Source organism: Oryctolagus cuniculus, chromosome 3 (genome assembly GCF_051225735.1).
Source record: "Oryctolagus cuniculus isolate XC-2025 breed Fujian yellow rabbit chromosome 3, ASM5122573v1, whole genome shotgun sequence".
NCBI lineage: Eukaryota > Metazoa > Chordata > Mammalia > Lagomorpha > Leporidae > Oryctolagus > Oryctolagus cuniculus.
In genome coordinates, this window is record NC_142869.1 from 146,312,771 (window position 1) to 146,331,044 (window position 18,274).

The 18,274-nt window shown below is 37.9% G+C and overlaps 1 protein-coding gene across 3 annotated transcripts in view; it reads right to left on the reverse strand.

The window, feature by feature from the left end:
• Positions 1–909: 909 nt before the first annotated feature.
• The window catches only part of HGF (hepatocyte growth factor), a 74,836-nt gene continuing 57,471 nt past the window's right edge, over positions 910–18,274 (reverse strand). For 2 of the 3 annotated variants that reach the window (XM_089327986.1, XM_008258178.5), the window contains 7 exons: positions 14,984–15,022; positions 13,320–13,416; positions 9,382–9,456; positions 8,428–8,574; positions 7,749–7,855; positions 7,121–7,266; positions 910–4,661 (listed from right to left, as the gene is read on the reverse strand). In XM_089327986.1, the coding sequence (XP_089184112.1) occupies positions 4,485–4,661; positions 7,121–7,266; positions 7,749–7,855; positions 8,428–8,574; positions 9,382–9,456; positions 13,320–13,416; positions 14,984–15,022 (788 nt within the window). In that variant the 3' untranslated portion in view covers positions 910–4,484. 3 annotated transcript variants of the gene reach the window in all.

The following is an 18,274-nucleotide window of genomic DNA, read 5'->3' on the forward strand; positions in this document are numbered from 1 at the left end:
TAATATGAGGTACAGGATTAGATACATTACTCATCATTTGAGATCAGTATCCATGCCAGAACAATTACTAGAGCAACACTTGTTGAGGGGGGTAATATAATGTCATTTGAAACAGTGCTTTTATACAGCTCTCTTTGATCACATCATTAATGATTTGTTCTTCCAATTTGAATTAACCTGTTTGATTCATATTTATTCCTTATTTAATGACTGTTATGAAGATGTATCCCAATTGCCTGTGTAATATACTGTGAGATGAGAAATGAAATTTGGTTGTCATTCATGACAATATTTTGTATATATTGGCAAATACAGCATAGTACTATTATTGCAAATATAAAAATGACTGAATGAGGGTCAGTGTTGTGGCACAGAAGGTTAAACTACTGCTTCCAACACCAGCATCTCATTTCAGATTGCCAGTTCAAGTCCCAGCTATGGAACTTCTGGCCTCGCTCCATGCTAATGTGTTTGAGAAAGCCATAGAAGATGGTGCAGATCTTGGGGATCCTGCCATCCACGTAGGAGACCCGGATGGAGCTCCTCACTCCTAGTTTTCACCTGGCCCAACCCCACATGTTGCAGCAATTTGGAGAATGAATCAGCAGATGGAAGACCTCTCTCTGTCTCTTCCACTCTCTCTGATGCCTGCCTTTCAAATAAATAAATCATTGTTTTAAAAAAGAAAGAATAAATAATCATACTTCAAGGTGGAGGAATGGAAGTGCATAGAGAGTGATGGTTTACTAAAGACCACTAGCATTGCCATGGACAGAAGTTGGAATAAAATAACTTTTGTCTTAGTTCTATAGGAACTTTTTGTCAATGAAATCAATGTTGTTTTCTGCATTAAAGTTCTAGGACAGACACTAATATATGCATGTATATAATTATAGGAGAAAGGAAACATTTTGATAAAATATTTTATTATTATTAAGAATAATAATATAATCATGGTTATAAAAATAACAACTTTATTAACTACAGAAACTTTATAATACAAGTCATAACCACAGTGTTCTCTTTGTTGGGTAAGCATCCAGCTATACCACTCAATAGGCAGCTTATCAATTTCCTATTTACACACAAAACAAACAGTCATAACATCCACAGTATTCCATTTTCAGTTTCCTAAAGACAGAAACTTTCTGTGCAAATGGAAATGAACCTACTTAAGAGTTACACTGTCAAGATTTATAAGGTTCAAATTTTTTTTTGTACTAGTAAATTCTTGGTTCTGAACTCATTTGAACATCAAAAAATAGCTTCTTTTTTGGACTTTTTCTTGAGAAGAATTTTTTTAAAACTATGTATTTAAAAAACAAACTGTCTTTCTACTCAGATTAATTGTACTTTCCAAATGAGTTTGTCTACAAATATGGGGTATAGTCCCTTGAGAGTCATTATTTTTTCTAACCTTAGTAAATCAATTTAAGGCTCTTTACTATGAGAGTTTATTAAAATCATTTACCTCTTGATGTCTATACTGTGAACATGAGTTTTTAATGAATACAATGCTCAGAAACAAGCAGAAAGTGCCTGACAGCAATTTCCCACTTCTTGACAGTGTTCTTTTCGAGAGAATGTTGTGGCTATAACATTCACTTTGTACAGTACCATTGGTACCAACAAGAAATATTCACAGGAATAAATGAAATACAATTTTGCTATCACATGCCATTGCTGTTATTTTCCTTGCCATCCAGTGTCTCACAGGTCCCACAGTTTGAAACACTTGGGTAGCAAGCAAGAGCCTGTTAATACTAGAGATGGACTCAATGTAAACCCTTTTACTGAGGACCTGCCCACAGCAAACAGGTAAAAGTCATTACACATTTTACAATAAAATTAAGGAAATATACAAAAGGATTATCATCCCTTCTGCACGGCAGAGGCAGTATGACAAATATTTTAATTTTACATTTCTATTCTCGGTAGACATAAGAAAATGTCTACAATTATAACAGCATATAACCGTTATTTCAACAGCCGAAACCAAACACAGCACTGAGAACTTCTCGTTTAAAGGGTCCTTTATGGTGATGCCACAAAATAAAATAGTTTTTTGGGTGAATTGGAATTTTTATTTTTTGAACTTTATCCAGAAAAGACCCAATAATTAGTATCTTGCACCAGAGAACAGTGACATGAGTGTACCCTGTGCCACCACCTAACATAACCTGCATCTTGCTCACCTGGCTTTTGTTGTCAATTGCCCCCAGTTCCCTCTGCTACAAAGGAAACCCGAAAAAAATTACTGTGTACACCATGTTTGGTGATTTACTGATACTGGTATTTTCACTCATTAATAAAAGTAGAAAATACTGAATTAAAAGGTCTGAAAAGTTAGCTGCACCTTATATTTAGGACATCCCTATCTTTCTTTCCATGGAAATATAGAGAAAAAGACAAAGAAATATTTGAAACTATGAGTATTTAAGGTTATTGCAATTTTTATAATAGTTTTTACAAATATAATTAATATATGTGACTTAATCAATACAACTTGGCCAAGTTCAGCAAGAGGAAAGGAAAAGGATGAATTATATGACCATGAACATATTTAGATGAGCATATTTTAATGTTTTGACAATGTGCCTTTGATATTTCTGTATTTTTACTAATATGGTGTATTATATAAGGGAAAGAGAAATACGATCAGATAAAATGATGTAAACTGGCAACAAATTTGCTATCCCCTAGCTTTTTATTTCTTGTTTCTTCATACGAGTATTTTGTCACCAAAAGAAAAAAAAAGGCACAATTTGTATAAGCTCTATACTCTGTAAACTCAGCTCTTCAGTAAACTTAAAAACACTTTACTCAAGATTGAGCAGAGAATGCTCTTGGGACACTATCTGGATCCTTGGCCTTGATAAAGAGCACTCAAGAGGATCAAAGCAGAGAAATTAGAAGGCTGGACTCACAGCATTCCAATTATGATTTTTAAAGATGTTCTGTACAGGAAGATCTTTGGAAAATTCAGACCTATCCTATACGTCATTGTTATCCCATTTCTCCACAAGTACATGATCTTCAGCCCATCACAGCAAATACAATAATGAATATGACAATATGGCTGTCATTGTACAATATAAATAGCTTACTAGAGTGTCTCCAATGGCATCAGGAAAGAGCTATGTAAAATGGATTAAGGAATGGGAATATCTCAAAAAAATACTTGATTTAGCAGATTAAAACTTTAGTTTAAGAAAAATTTGAACAGAATTTGGATAAACTAGTTCCATTCTTTCCCTCTTAAATTTTTTCATTGACTTGAATAAAGTTTTATTAGGCTCAAAGACTACCAGTTTGAAAAAATATTCTCATTTTTTTCTCCAAGAGATAGTTTAATGCATGATTTCATGAAAGCTATTTACAAAACTGTAGAGACACAGAAATTTTCCTCTTAAATAATTCTTAAAATTTAAAGATAGTGAGCTAGAAGCCAATTAACAGCAGCAAGGAATGAACCTATTTAAATACATTTTTAATGACTCAACCCATTTTCAATCTTCTTCAGTTAGATACATGTCTAAGAACTTTAAGAAATGCTTTAGGAAAACAGATTTACAAATACTTTGCATAAAAAATTGGCCCTAAATCTGGAGGAAAGAAATACTACAGATGCAAATATTTCTGTCTCATTTTAAGAAGAGACTGTATAAAATACTTAGTATAACAGATACTCATAGACAACTAGATTCAGGGCCACCTGTGGGACATGACCACACTTTAAATGTCAGCCGGGGATGGGGGGTGGGGGGTCAAGATCAAGTGCAGGTTAGATCCAGATAATGAAATCATCACTTATACCTGACACCTTTCCTTAACATTTCTACTGGCCTTCGTAAATGGTTTTTTTCTAAAAAAAAAAAAAAAATCTAAAAAAAATCCAGAATATTTTGAAATTACATAAGATAAACCATGATTTGCTTGTACTGTGTGCACATGTATACTCGCATATGTGTTCTTGGAAACATGTGCCTGTATATCAGAATTGCAAGATATGTGATGGGGAGAAATGAATGAACTATAACAGATGGCATATGAAAGGTAATTTAACATTGAGTTAAACTTTAAGGACACAAGGTATTGATGGTTTTGGTGAGGTTAAAATAATCTGTAACTTTCAGGATTCATTATTAAGAAACTAACCTTGGAAAGCAGCATAGAGAGACTGATTGATCTTTTCCATTAAATCTTTTACCATCCAAAAATTATACCTTTGCTTTTTTATTCCATTCAAGTATCTTCAGGAGATATGTTACTGCATGTACCTTAACTCACTTCAACATTTACAAAATAACACTGACAAACAGAACAACAAAAACACCCATATATATTAATGAGTATCTCAACAAACATGACACTCAAGTAGTTGTCTCAAGGTTGTTGTGAGTGACACTTTAATTCCACGTACTCTGACATCCTCATGTTAAAGAAAGCTGTATCGATGGACGCTTCAGGCTTGCTTACTTCAGTTATGGCTGTGGCACCTTATACGTTAATATAATTTTGTGTATCCACTTTGCATAATATGCCACTCGGACGAAGATACCAGGACGATTTGGAATGGCACATCCACGACCGGGAACAATGACTCCAAGAACCATTCTCATTTTATGTTGTTCACAAACAAGTGGGCCACCATAATCCCCCTAGGTGGAAGGCATGCAATAACAATAAAGAATTATTTCTGAAACAAAAATAATGACTCTGTAACTTTAGCCTACATTGATTTGCATTTCAAAGGTAAATAGACACTAAATGGGAGTAACTACTGCTGAGATGGGAAGACAAACGAGTGTACTAGTCTTTGGTTATCCACTAAATTTGTCAAATAAGACTAAGATAAGTAGAAAGTTCAAAGTGCCATATTCACTTAAGAATTGCTTGCCTTTTCCAAAAATATTCTCTTCCTTTTGCTGGATAAAAACTGACACATAACCATTGAGACCTTTTTAGTACAATAGCTTTTATATTTTTGAAGGTTTTAATTTAATGAATACAAATTTTCATATGTACAGGTAGCTTTTATATTTATTTTGATCTTCTGATGTTCCAAATATGTCAGTTGTAGAAAATTTGCATGATCTTAACCAGCTAAATAAAAAAAAGTGTGGTTGATAAAATAATTTTATTTATTATTTAAAATTATTTTTCCAGCCAAGGAATGTTTCTCCACTCAACTGTTGGAGATAGTAGTTAATATACTCACTAACTTCTGGAGGATAATAACTATGCTTTCTGGAACAAAGTCTGATTTCATGGTATTTCCCTTGTATGGTAACGCTATTGTCCCACTAGATAGAAAGAATAGATAGTTTGATCCATGTGTGTCTATGTCTTTTCATGTGTATTTGCATATAATTATATATATTATATATATATGGTTACACATATTTTTATACACAACCATTACAACTGTACTGTATCTCTTTCATATAGCATGCAGTTTCCTGAGTATGCAACAATCACTTTTGGCTTCCTTCCATGAAAAAAGAGTGCTTGTGGCTATTTTAATTTCTCCCCAACAGAGATGTTGTGAGACAAAAACCACACCATGGCAAGACTTTTGCTCTGGGATGCAAGTGGAAAGTAAAGAGCTGCCAACACTCTAGGATAGGAGAAGTCAAGGTGGAGGTGAAATAGAGCATCGAACAGTAAGGGGAGAATGTTCATCCTAACAGCCTCTCTATAAACCAGGCCACTCGAGGTGCTAAACAAATGAACCTGTGATCACAGATCAGAGCTCTTCCAAGCAGTTCACCTTGGAGACTTCCACTAAACACGGTGCCATTGTTACTGTGCCTGCATTTGGGAGGATTTCATTTTCAATGCCTCGCTTGCAGCGGCAGAGACAGATACCAGAAAAAAGCTCTGGAGGAAACGTGTGTTTTTTGAGAAGTGACAAAACACATTTGAAATCGAGTCTCATCGATAAGGATAAATATCACAAATATGTGAAGTAAGGAAACTCAAAGTGTATAGATGATAACCCACAGGAAAAGCTGCTTCTGAGAAGTGACTGTCAAGTTGCTTTTCATACTGACAGTGAGGCCAGGACAAGTAGAAGATCTGGCAAGAGACATCTTGCTCATGGGAGCTGTGAGATTTCTCTCTCTCTCTCTCTCTCTCTCTCTCTCTCTTTTATAAAGTGTATTTATTTTTCTCATGGTAGAACTTCACACTCAAACTCATTTTGCCAGAAGTACACCAAATTTGAAAATGTTTATAAACACAAGATCTGTTTCTAACCATATCACTTTAAAGCAGTTCTTGAAACTGTACTTCAGTATTTCTTTTCAGGAATAAAATCTCAGAGCAAGGTGTATAACACATGCACTTTAACATATTTATGTTCCACACATCAGTCGTGCATTTCCATACCTATCAAAGGACATTGCCTTTTTATTCAACTCATTTCATGCTTTGCTCCACTTCTATCCCACAATCCCCCAGCTCCAAGGCCTGAAGAACACGTCTCTCACATCTCAAATGCACCAAAAATAACCATTTAACAGCTTGTCCATGTACAATTGGGATAGGCACACAGCCAAGCTGACAGAACCATTGCCTAACAAAGGAAAATGTCCAAGCTCTTAAAGTCACAAACTTTGACCATTAGTCTTTTTCCTAAATAGAATTTGTTTGGACACTTCCACACATGCCAGCTTAACCAAAAACACTCCAGAAAGTTTAAAGTCAGGCATATATCTCTTCAAAATATCATTAATTGGGATCATTTAGAGAGAATTTGGGTAAAATCAGGTAAACTGAGGAAAACGTTACAGAAATGCAAGCTATTATGTAAAATTTAGTTGGATGCTTCTAACTTCAGCAGCTTTCCCTCAGGGTTCTGGCTGTATTTGGTTAATGTTCTTCAGAGAGACAGAAGTCATCAGTTTGCTGCAAATGACACATGGGTTATCTCATTAATTAGTTAAAAGAAAATCATAAGGTTAAGAGAAGATTATTATTATTATTGCTGTTATTTTTTACAATTCAACTCCTAGGAAAGTTGGATGCACATTTCTTTTGACTTGGGAAAAATAAGCAGAAAAATGCAAAATATGAGGAACAACATAGGCTATTGAGTGAAGACCTTCCTTCTTACCTCACAAGGTCCTGATCCAATCTTCTCTGCTCCAGCACATATTTCAGATTCCTTCAGAGTCACTTTTCCTTGATGGTGCTGACTGCATTTCTCATTCCCCATAATATAGAGATGTGCAACTCGTAATAGACCGTCAGAGTTGATCACTAGATTGGTGCAAAAAAAGGTAAGGCTAATGAGCATACAATGAAGAGGATAAAATAGGAAGCAAATACACATTGATTTCCCATAAAAATGAATGGGATATTCCCTCATGTCTTAAAAACTAGCTTATGGCCAGCGCTGCAGCTCACTAGGCTAATCCTCTTCCTGCGGCGCCAGCACACCAGGTTCTAGTCCCAGTTGAGGCGCCGGTCCTATCCTGGTTGCTCCTCTTCCAGACCAGCTCTCTGCTGTGGCCCGGGAGGGCAGTGGAGGATGGCCCAAGTGCTTGGGCCCTGCACCCGCGTGGGAGACCAGGATAAGTACCTGGCTCCTGGCTTCGGATCAGTGCAGCGCGCCGGCTGTAGCAGCCATTTAGGGGGTGAACCAACAGAAGGAAGACCCTTCTCTCTGTCTGTCTCTCTCTCTCTCACTGTCTAACTCTGCCTGTCCAAAACAAACAAACAAACAAACAACCCTAGCTTACATCCGGTGTAGCCCCAACCATAAACACTGCAAGCAGTCTTCTCAGGAATGATGCATCCATAATTAGGTAAGTCAATCGTGCTAACAAAATCATCCAGGACAGCAGGTCTGAAAAGAGAAGATATGACATTCAGTACTCTCAAGTGGACTCCAGGAAAATTAGCATTTAAAATATAGTGCTTATATTTCACATATTTAGAGAGAATGAAGTCTTACTGCTAGAATAAAAGCAGGAAAAAATAAAATGAAATCTCTTTAAAAAAGAAAAAAGGAAGAAATCCAGAGCAGGTAGCAGAGAACTGAGTCATTTATTTGGTAATATTTAAGAATAAGTGGTCACTGTATTTTTAAAAAATCAGTATTTTATATTTTAAAGTCATCACATACTGCTCCTGAAGTTTCAGTTTTACGTAGGTTGATCAGTGCTGGCCCAACTTTATTTAATCAGATTTGAAAATGTTGTCATTGCAACTTCTCTTGTCTATATCCATATACACATATATACATATGTATGTTCATACATGACATGAGCGTGTATACATGACGTGTGTACACATGAGATACAATGTGTGCTTTCACAATAGATCTACACAAGCAGGAAAGAGTTGTCATGTAGGGAAGAAAACACTTTAACAAGTCCAGTCTACATTGAGTCTGTAAATTGCACTGTAGGAACCAACCTCGCAAGCTTCAGTAAAACCAGATCAGATCCTTCGGGCCCGTACACCAGCTGCGAGACGTTCAGCACCTGCTTGCGCTTCTCATCACCTCTTCCGTGGACATCGTGAATTCCCAGCCATGCTTCGTAATCCTTCAAGTCTTTATTTCTGGGCAAAATATTAAAATGTAAAAATATAATTACAAACTGTCTAATGCTACTCACTTATACGCTTAATTACATTCGCTTACAAGGGCAGCTAAACAGCTTCCATTTAAATATTACTTAAAGTGCGAATAAAGAGCAGCACAGCAGCACGTTAGCTATGGGAGAGCCTGAACCCTACAAGCATATCTAAGCAGAGAGAGATTTCAAGTTCTGAAAGTCCTAAAGGGCTATTTAAAAAGTTTTAATTGTACTCTCTAGATGGTAAGTCACTTGTGAAACATGCTCAGGTAGAGCCCGTTGCATGATTTACAATTTACAATTGTTGTGCACCTGTTGCTATATCTGTGTGATGTATATATTTGCTTTATTCATAAAGGTGGAAGTTTTATACAAATAAAACCAAAGTAACCTTGATGAGAATCAGGAAGCTTATACAAGCCCTGTCCTTATCTTTGTTAGACTGATTTTTGTGAGTTGGCTGCAATTTAGAAACGAAAAGTTAGAACTAAGAGAGGATTGTTGATCATTCCAAAGAAGACTTTCTATCCAGTGGGAGGCTAGGGTACAGATTATTACATAATTCAAAGCAAAAATTTTCCCAAAGTGACAGTAATGCTGATCGTGAAGAGAGGAGAGCTGAAGCCTACCAAGGGCGAAAGTACCAGTGAAGTCCAAGACTTAGAAGTTCAATTTCAAAAAGACATTAATGCATCCACCCCCGTGCTGGTGAATCTCTATAAAATGCACACGCATTCTAAGCTTAACCATTAAGTGCCCCAAACAAGTACTGATTTCAAAATCACTTTACCGAGAAGGGAAACATTGTCTTGCCGTAAGAACCCAGCTTTCCTTTATCAGTGATCCTCCGCAGATATGTTTATTTCTATGGGAAAGAGGAAAGAGAAACGAGTGACATCTGGGCAGAAAGAGTGTCTGCCAATTAATGCAAAAACCTGTGACTCTGTTGTAAACGAATAATTCAGAGAGGAAAATGAAGATACTAACCCAATTGAGGAGTCGTTTTATCTGAAAGGTAATATTTGATGATCCCAGCAAATACTTTTTTACATGATGTGATTACAATTTTATGAAATCAATTTTACTTCTGTGTGACTTGAAAGACTCAATTTTACACATACCAATACCTATTCCGGATGCACACGTGCCTCTCTTTGTGAGAAAAAGCATATGCTATAGATCTAGGAAAAGTAGAATGAAAACTATCGTAATTTGGACTTGTCTTAGAGTTTGGCTATGAGAAATGCAAATTCAAGTCCTGATGGAAACCATCCAGTGATAGCTACATGTTATATTATTTCTAAACTGTTCTTTCCCTACTATTCAATTTCAATGTTAAAATATAACTGAGTTTAATAAATGTCTTTGTTCAGTGTAGGGCCAGTAATACAATGTTTCATTTATAAATGAAAACAAATCATCAAGGGCGATTTCATATAATGTTTGTAGAGAATGAGCAGTCCTTGTACACATATTTGCTGATACCTAAAATCTGTGAATCCATGCTTTTTTGGCAGAGATGTGGAGAAAGGACTCATTTTCACAATTTCCATTTCCAGTGAGTACAGCTGTTCAGCGCTTAGAGGGTACGAGTAGAAGGTTCCCAGACTGAGACCATAGTTATTTATGACCTTCGCCACACAGGAGGATAAGCGTATATATCGAGTTATAGTTTCCTTTCCTCCCAGGATGTGTTTTGGAAGAATAACTAAACAGCTGTTGTTGTTAAGGACTTGGGTTTTAAAGAAAACAACATTGAGGTTTACAGCACTCTAATCGGGTTGAAAAAGGGGCTCCCTGCTTCCTTAAGAAGGGGGATCTCCAAAGAAATATCCTTACTAATTCTTCTTCTACTGTTAAACAGATGTGATAGAGAGCTACAGGTTTCAGGCAGGCATTTGGCCTAGCAGGTGGCATGCCAGCTCCCATATCTTAGTGCTTGGGTACTACCCAGCTCCAACTCCTGACTCTAGCTTCCTGACAAAGCACATCCTGGGAGGTAGCAGATGATGGCCCAAGCACTTGGGCCCCTGCCACCCACTTGGGAGACCTGGATTGGTTGCCTGATTCCAGGCTTCAGCACCCCAGCTGTTGTGGGCTTTAGGAAGGGAATCAGCAGATAGGAGCTCTCTCTATTTATCTTTCTCTAGACCCGTGTGTGTGTGTGTGTGTGTGTGTGTGTGTGTGTGTGTTTGTCTTTGCCTCTCAAATAAGTTAAGGGATAGGAAAGACTAACTCACAGATATGGATTGTTAGGACATTTTCTATAATAAAGAAAATTAAATTTCTATCAACTTTATTAAATTTATGTAATAAAGTACATTCTCTACATTCTCTATAATAAAGAAAATTAAACATTCCCAATATTTAAAAATATTTAATAAATCTTTATTTAGTCTTTATTATGCAATTGGGTTTACTATTCTAGTTAGCTTCACAATTCTATTCCAGTACAACATTCATAGGACAGCTACACTACAATCATCAGATAAGTATTTATAAAATCTGATGAATTATTTCCTGAGAAAAATGTATGAAAAGAGGCTACCTCCTACAACATTGGGGTGATCCAAATTCATATATATCAAAGAATATAAACTCCATATTTGATAAGAATTGGCTAATTAACTAAAGCAATTCAGCTTCAAGTTGTTACTATCCTATTTTGGTATCATTGAGACTTAGTCGCTAGGGGTGAAGGAATGAGGGTTTATTTAAAGAGGAATACACAAGTTGGAGTGGACGTTTGGCTTGCCAGTTATGACGCCAGATTGGGACACCTGCATCCCATTTTAGATGGAAAGCTCCTGATTCCAGCTTCCTCCTAATGCATAGCTTGGGTGACAGCTGGTAATGGCCGACATAGTGCACCTACCACCCACCTGGGAGACTGGGTTCCCAACTCCTGACTTCAGCCTGGCCCATTCTAGGCTGCTGTGGGCATTTGGCGAGTGAATCAGTGGTTGGGCGTTCTCTGTGTCTCTGTCTGTGTGGGCGTCCCTCTACCTCTCAAATAAGTAAATACCTTTTTTAAATGGAGATTTAAATAAGTGAGCAAAAATAAATACTTGGGGTTTTGAAAAATGAGGGAATTTTTAGGTACAAAATGTAGAGCAAGAAAAACCACAATGTGTAGTGGGAACAACAGCACCCAGAATTCAGGTGCATTTGGGGACTGCGTGAAGAGGTTCTGACATATGTACATTATGTATGTTATATGGAAAGAGATTTGGGCATTCTGATCACCTTATAGACTAATATACACAGCAGATGGAAAATTACAAGGGCAGATTTTAACTGGTATTTTCTGGGTCTAATTGTTATAATTACCTAGATTAATTTTCTACTGACAATGTAACTTTCAAAGTAATTTTAAATAGAACCTGCTACTGATTCTCTTCTTAAATTATGCATTTGAGAGACAGAGAGACACAAAGGGAGAGAAGGAAGGGCAGGGAGAGCTCCAGTCCACTAGTTCCATCCCCCAAATGCTTGGCGTGGTCAGGAATGGGCCCAGGCCAAAGCCAGAAAGTCAATCCAGGTGTCTCATACAGGCCTCACACTGGAGCCATCACCCCTGCCTCTCAGGGTCTACATTATCAGGAAGTTGGATGCATGAGAAGGAGCAGAGTCCAGAAGAGGGACACAGGCATCTCTACCCGCATCTTAACTGCTGAGTCAAATGTCCACGCCTGTCACTAATTTTTTAGAAGTACTGAGAAATAGACATGTTAAGAATATTTTATTGGGGCCAGTACTGTGGTGCAGAGAGTTAACGTGCTGGTCTGACATGCAGGCATCCCCTATGGGCACCAATTCAAGACCCAGCTGCTCCACTTCCTATTCAGCTCTCTGCTATGGCCTGGGAAAACAGTAGAAGAAGGCCCAAGTCCTTGGGCCCCTGCATCCACATGGGAGACCCAGAAGAAGCTCCTGTCTCCTGGCTTTGGATAGATGCAGCTCCAGTCGTTGCAGCCAATTGGGGAGTGAACCATCAGATGGAAGACCTCCCCCTCTCTCTCACTCTGCCTCTCCTCTCTCTGTGTAATTCTGACTTTCAAATAAATAAATAAATCTAAAAAATATTTTATTTTATCCACATTATTTTTTAAGTGTGGCTCTGTTGTTGATTTTAAATATTTTATTTATTTATTTGAGAGGTAGAGTTACAGACAAAGAGAGGAAGAGACAGAGAGAAAGGTCTTCCATCTGCTGGATCATCTCCAAATGATCCAAAGCCAGGAGCCAGGAGCTTCCTCCAGGTCCCTGAAGCTCGCTCAGGGGCCTAAGCACTTGGGCCATCCTCCACCACTTTCCTGGGTCATAGCAGAGAGCTGAGTTAGAAGAGGAGCAGCCAGAACAGTGATGTTTCTCACACTGATTATAATAATATCAACACTATTCAACTATAGATAATGAATTCTCTTTATAACAAATACTTTGGAATTTAAAATGACTGCTTTCCATTTGAATGACAAGGAAAAGTCAGAAATTAAAAAAATACAAAATTTATGATATGATTATACCTAGACATGATAAAAAATAAAATAATAATATCCTACATTGAAAAATCACTAACATATACACGAGAACTATGTATATTAAATGTATATAATAGCTCTCTGTCTAGTTGTCTTTTTCTGAGTCAGAACCAAAGCATTGCTTGGAATTAAGGTCAATGTCAATACATATGGGGTTTCTGTGAACAGTTAAAAAGGAAACAGTTACCTGTATTTCAAACTAACCATCCATCCCACATTTGTTCGTGTTGGAATCCCATTGACAACTCGCAATTGCTTTGTTTTGGCACAAGATACTACAGGATCTGAAAACAGGACCAAACAAAACATTTGGAAATTATCAGCGTCTCAGCTTTTCTTACATGCAATGACAGCTAGACAAACAAAACTAGCACAACTCTTTCAGAAGAGCATTTTGGAGAAAGAGGAGGCATTATGTCACCACAGTGCCACATCAGGCCACACACTTGCCATCCTCATTCATCTAGGTTGGCGAGTGACACAGGAAAACTAATCAACTCAGAGCCAGCAGGCGTGCTGTGATGCTGACAGTGGCTTTGCTCATCGTGTGCTGAGAACAAGTTCTCAGGTCTCATGTTAATGTATCTCCCTCAACACTCTCAACATAAAATGAAAGTTATTCATAGTGGTTGCTTCCAATTGTTAATAGGCTCAATAGCCTGGGAGGGGATCTATATTCTTACTTCTGAGTTTATACAGGAAGAATATACTTACAGTGGAATATGCTACCAATATTAGATTTATGGAAATTGTATGCAAGTAGCATAGCCATTAAGCCCAAGTTATTGTGTCCAAAGACAAATTTATTTGGAGTAAACATTTTCCAGAACGCTTCTATGTCCCTCACCTTACTCTACTTCTACTTCTGCACAGGTCTAGAAGAGACTTTCATTTCTCCCTCAGCCCCATGGAGCACAGCAGGAGTCTTTTAAGTCCAAACCCTTGAGTAACATCCTTCAACCCGAGAAATAAGTGAGGATCAAAACCAAGCCACTCCTCAAAGATTCTTTTTTTTTTTTTTTTTTTGACAGGCAGAGTGGACAGTGAGAGAGAGAGACAGAGAGAAAGGTCTTCCCTTTTGCAGTTGGTTCACCCTCCAATGGCCGCCGTGGCCAGCACGCTGCAGCCGGCACAACGCGCTGATCCGATGGCAGGAGCCAGGTACTTATGCTGGTCTCCCATGGGGTGCAGGGCCCAAGCACGTGGGCCATCCTCCACTGCACTCCCTGGCCACAGCAGAGAGCTGGCCTGGAAGAGGGGCAACTGGGACAGAATCCGGCGCCCCGACCGGGACGAGAACCCGCTGTGCTGGCGCCACAAGGCGGAGGATTAGCCTAGTGAGCCGCCGCGCCGGCCCTCAAAGATTCTTAAATCGAGGATTAACTGGACCTCTTAGAGTGTGTGTGTGTGTGTGTGTGTTTCCTACTAGACTGCCAGGCAGGCAATGAGCTTCAAAGATGAAGCAGGGTGAAGGCGCTCCACAGCACCCCAGTCTGCTGGGATTCTTCTTTCTGACTTCAGCTCCTTGATTTCATTTGAAGGATGGCATAGATAAAGGTGCCCAGCTCTCAGTATAGTTCTCCCAGTTAAAAGTCAATGCAAAGGCTCTTTTCACAGCCAAAGGCAGATATAACAACTTGTAGATTACTGATAGAGAATTGCATTTTGATATTCAGTATGCACTGGTTTTTGAAACTTCACTAAACCTACACATCGACATCAAATTTTTTTCAAGTGAAAATAAATACTTCAACTCATTTTTAAGATGCAAATCAATATGGATAGTTTTCTACAAAGAAAATAATGACATCTTTTCCAACTCCCATAGATTCAGATTTTAAAATTACTTACGGTCTAAATTCACTATTGTGGGGGTAGTATCACCTTCACCTGTAAAAATAAATATATGTACATTACATAACTCATATACATGTATTTCTGCTATAGAATAAAAGATATGCTAAAAAATCCAAGGATCAATGAATTGGGTAACTTACAAATATTCTTGATGTCTTATTGAATGATAAAATGTATTTTTAGTAATTTTGTGTCACCTTGGAGAATACTGCAGGAACATGCCTGCTATTATTATGTGATCTGAGGAGAGCCCTATTGTGTTACAGTGCAGTCTCTGTGTGTGGTTTCATGGCTGTTGGTGGTTTGAGTCACTCTGTCAGCAGCAAGAGTTGCCCCATTCTTCCAAGATGCTCAACATCATGCCTTGTGGGCACTTCACTGCTCATTATTGCTTGCTTCAATCTTTCATGCAGGGAGACCATTTTGGTTTTGTTGTCATTTGGCCCATTTAATTTTCTTCTGGAAACCACTTTTATTTTATATGATTGAGGATAATGGAAACTGAACGCGCTTCCAAAATCACTGCATTCTGGAAGATAGACATCTTCTGTTATGCACTTTGAGCAAAACTTTGAGAAGCTGTTCTGTAGGCCTTTTCCACTTCACTATCACATTCTATTCTCATTTCCTTTCTGCAAGCTTCCCCACTACTTCTATCACATGACACAGATCTAAAAATGCCTGTCATGCTAATACGGCTTGCTTTAGCTGAAATTTGAAGAAGGAAAACAAGTCAATGATAAAAGCTTTATCTATGGCAAAGTACAGGTGTGTGTGTGTGTGTGTGTGTGTTTGTATAGCATCAGAATCAAACATGGGCTCTTCTGAAAACCTTAAAATAGTTTCATTTACTATATTCTTAAGGTTTTGATTCAATTTCAAAATTTTATGTCATATTTTTCCCCAAGTAGAAACCTATGTTCCCATGCCTATATATTTTACATTGCTTTGTAATTGTTCATGTAATTGTATCCCTTCTAAGCTATAAACTATTTGAGGTTAAGATACAGTGTCTGAGTCTGGTGTTGTGGTGCCCCACACTAAGTCACGGCTTGCAATGCCAGCATCTCACATCAACAGGTAAGGTCATAGTTCTGGCTGCCCCACTTCCAAGTCAGCTTCCTGCTAATGCACCTGGGAAGCAACAGAAGATGGCCTAAATGTTTGGGCCTCTGCCCCTCAATAGGAGACCTGCATGAAGTTTCTGACTGCTGGCTTTGGCCTGGGCCAGATCGGGATGTTGTGGTCTTTTTGGGGAGTAAATCAATGCATGGATATCCTTCCCTGCCTCCCTCTGTCTTTCAAACAAATATATAAATAAGTCTTTAACAAAAGAAGCAGTGTTTGTGTTTTTGTATACATAGTCCATGATATAGGACTGAACAAAAATTATAAATGCAAGAATAAATGAAAAAAGCAGTCAACAAAAATGACAAATGCATGAATAAATGAAAACAGAAACAGGAGTTAAGTTTTTTTACTGCTTAATTGCAACATCACTGTTCATAATAGCTAAGTGGATATTTTTATTGTGCAACTTTAAAAAAAGTAGGTTAAGTAACTTGCTCAAGACAGAGTTATTGGGCTGGAATTCTTACTTGGGAGTCTGAGTTGAAGCTCAGGAGCACTGTATTCTCAATAGATAACACTTTACATTTTTCTAAGATATACTAAGAATGCAGCGTGCATATGTACACACAAATACATAGGCATCTCTTAATTTTTATTTTTGCATATTTGATAAAACATGTCATATATCACTATATAAATATTTTAGAAAAATATGGAAGAATCTCTTGTAAGGGAAAAGTACAGTGTGAAAGTGATTGATAGAATCTTCACAGATAAATAAATAATAAGAACTCAAATCTTCTAAAGATAAATTTTAGTAGCCTTTCACCAGGGAGAAAACGTAAATAAATCCTGGCTATAAATATTAGTTGGAAAAATGACAGTGTAAAAATATTTATTAAAATTAATGTTTGTTATACATTGAAATAAAAATGAGTTATCTGTAATAGCAATTAATCAAATACTAGCAACACCCTGAAGTCTTTCAACACCACATTCCTGACTTTTAGTTTAAAAATGTTAGTTGGAAGACTTCTACATAATTAGAAATCTGTTTTCTTTACGTTTATAAACCAAATCCCAGCATCCTGGGAATCTACAGACATTTTTACTCTTAACTCTCCACAAGCTAGATTGAGCTGTTATGATTTTTTACAAATCAGAAATCCTGTAGGGAAAGCAGTGTGTTCAGAAGCCAGATCATCAACATCTCTTTCTTCCTCACCCACTGTATATTTCCTTTAAAAGTTACTTTCTATTTATTTTTGCTTATTTAAAAGGCAGAGAGACAGAGACAGAGAGAGGCAGAGACAGGCAGATAGAAAGAGATGTTCCATCCACTGGTTCATTCCCTTGCAACAGCCAGGACTGGGCCAGGGTGAAGCCAGGAGCTTGAAACTCAATCCAGGTTCTCAGACTGGTGCCAGGGACTCAGGTACTTGGACCATCACCTGCTCGTCCCCAGGTTGTGTTAATGGAATGAAAAGTAGAGTTGGAGCTCAAGCCCAGACACTCAGTTATGGAGTGCAGATGTCCCAAGCAGGGTCTCCATTGCTGCGCCAAAAGCCCGCCCCTCATTTTGGATTCTGTATGTCTCTATCACTCCTTGGTTGTAATTTGTTTTTCAAAAAAACATTAGGAGGTGTCGGCGCCATGGCACAGTAAATTAATCCTCCACCCACAGTGCCAGCATCCCATATGGGCGCTGCTTCTAGTCCCGGTTGCTCCTCTTCCAATCCAGCTCTCTGCTGTGTCCTGGGAGAGCAGTAGAAGATGGTCCAAGTCCTTGGGTTCCTGCACCCACGTGGGAGACCAGGAAGAAGCACCTGGCTCCTGGCTTCAGATCAGTGCAGTTCTGGCCATTGTGGCCAATTGGAAAGTGAAACAACGGAAGGAAGACCTTCCTCTCTGTCTCTCCCTCTCACTGTCTGTAACTCTACCTCTCAAATAAAATAAATAAAATCTTTTAAAAAAGTTAATAGATACATAAAAGTTACACACAGTGTAGGTTTCCAGGTGATGGTTTCATATGTGTATACATTGCGTAATGTCTAATCAGGATAAATATATCTATTCATGCAAACATTTGACATTTCCTTATGGTGAAGACATTCGAAATCCTACCTTCTAGATTTTTCTTTTTAAATGGAGAAACATGCAGTCTATTAACATTATCTATTTTCCATCTTCTGTGAAATGGAAATAGGACTTTCT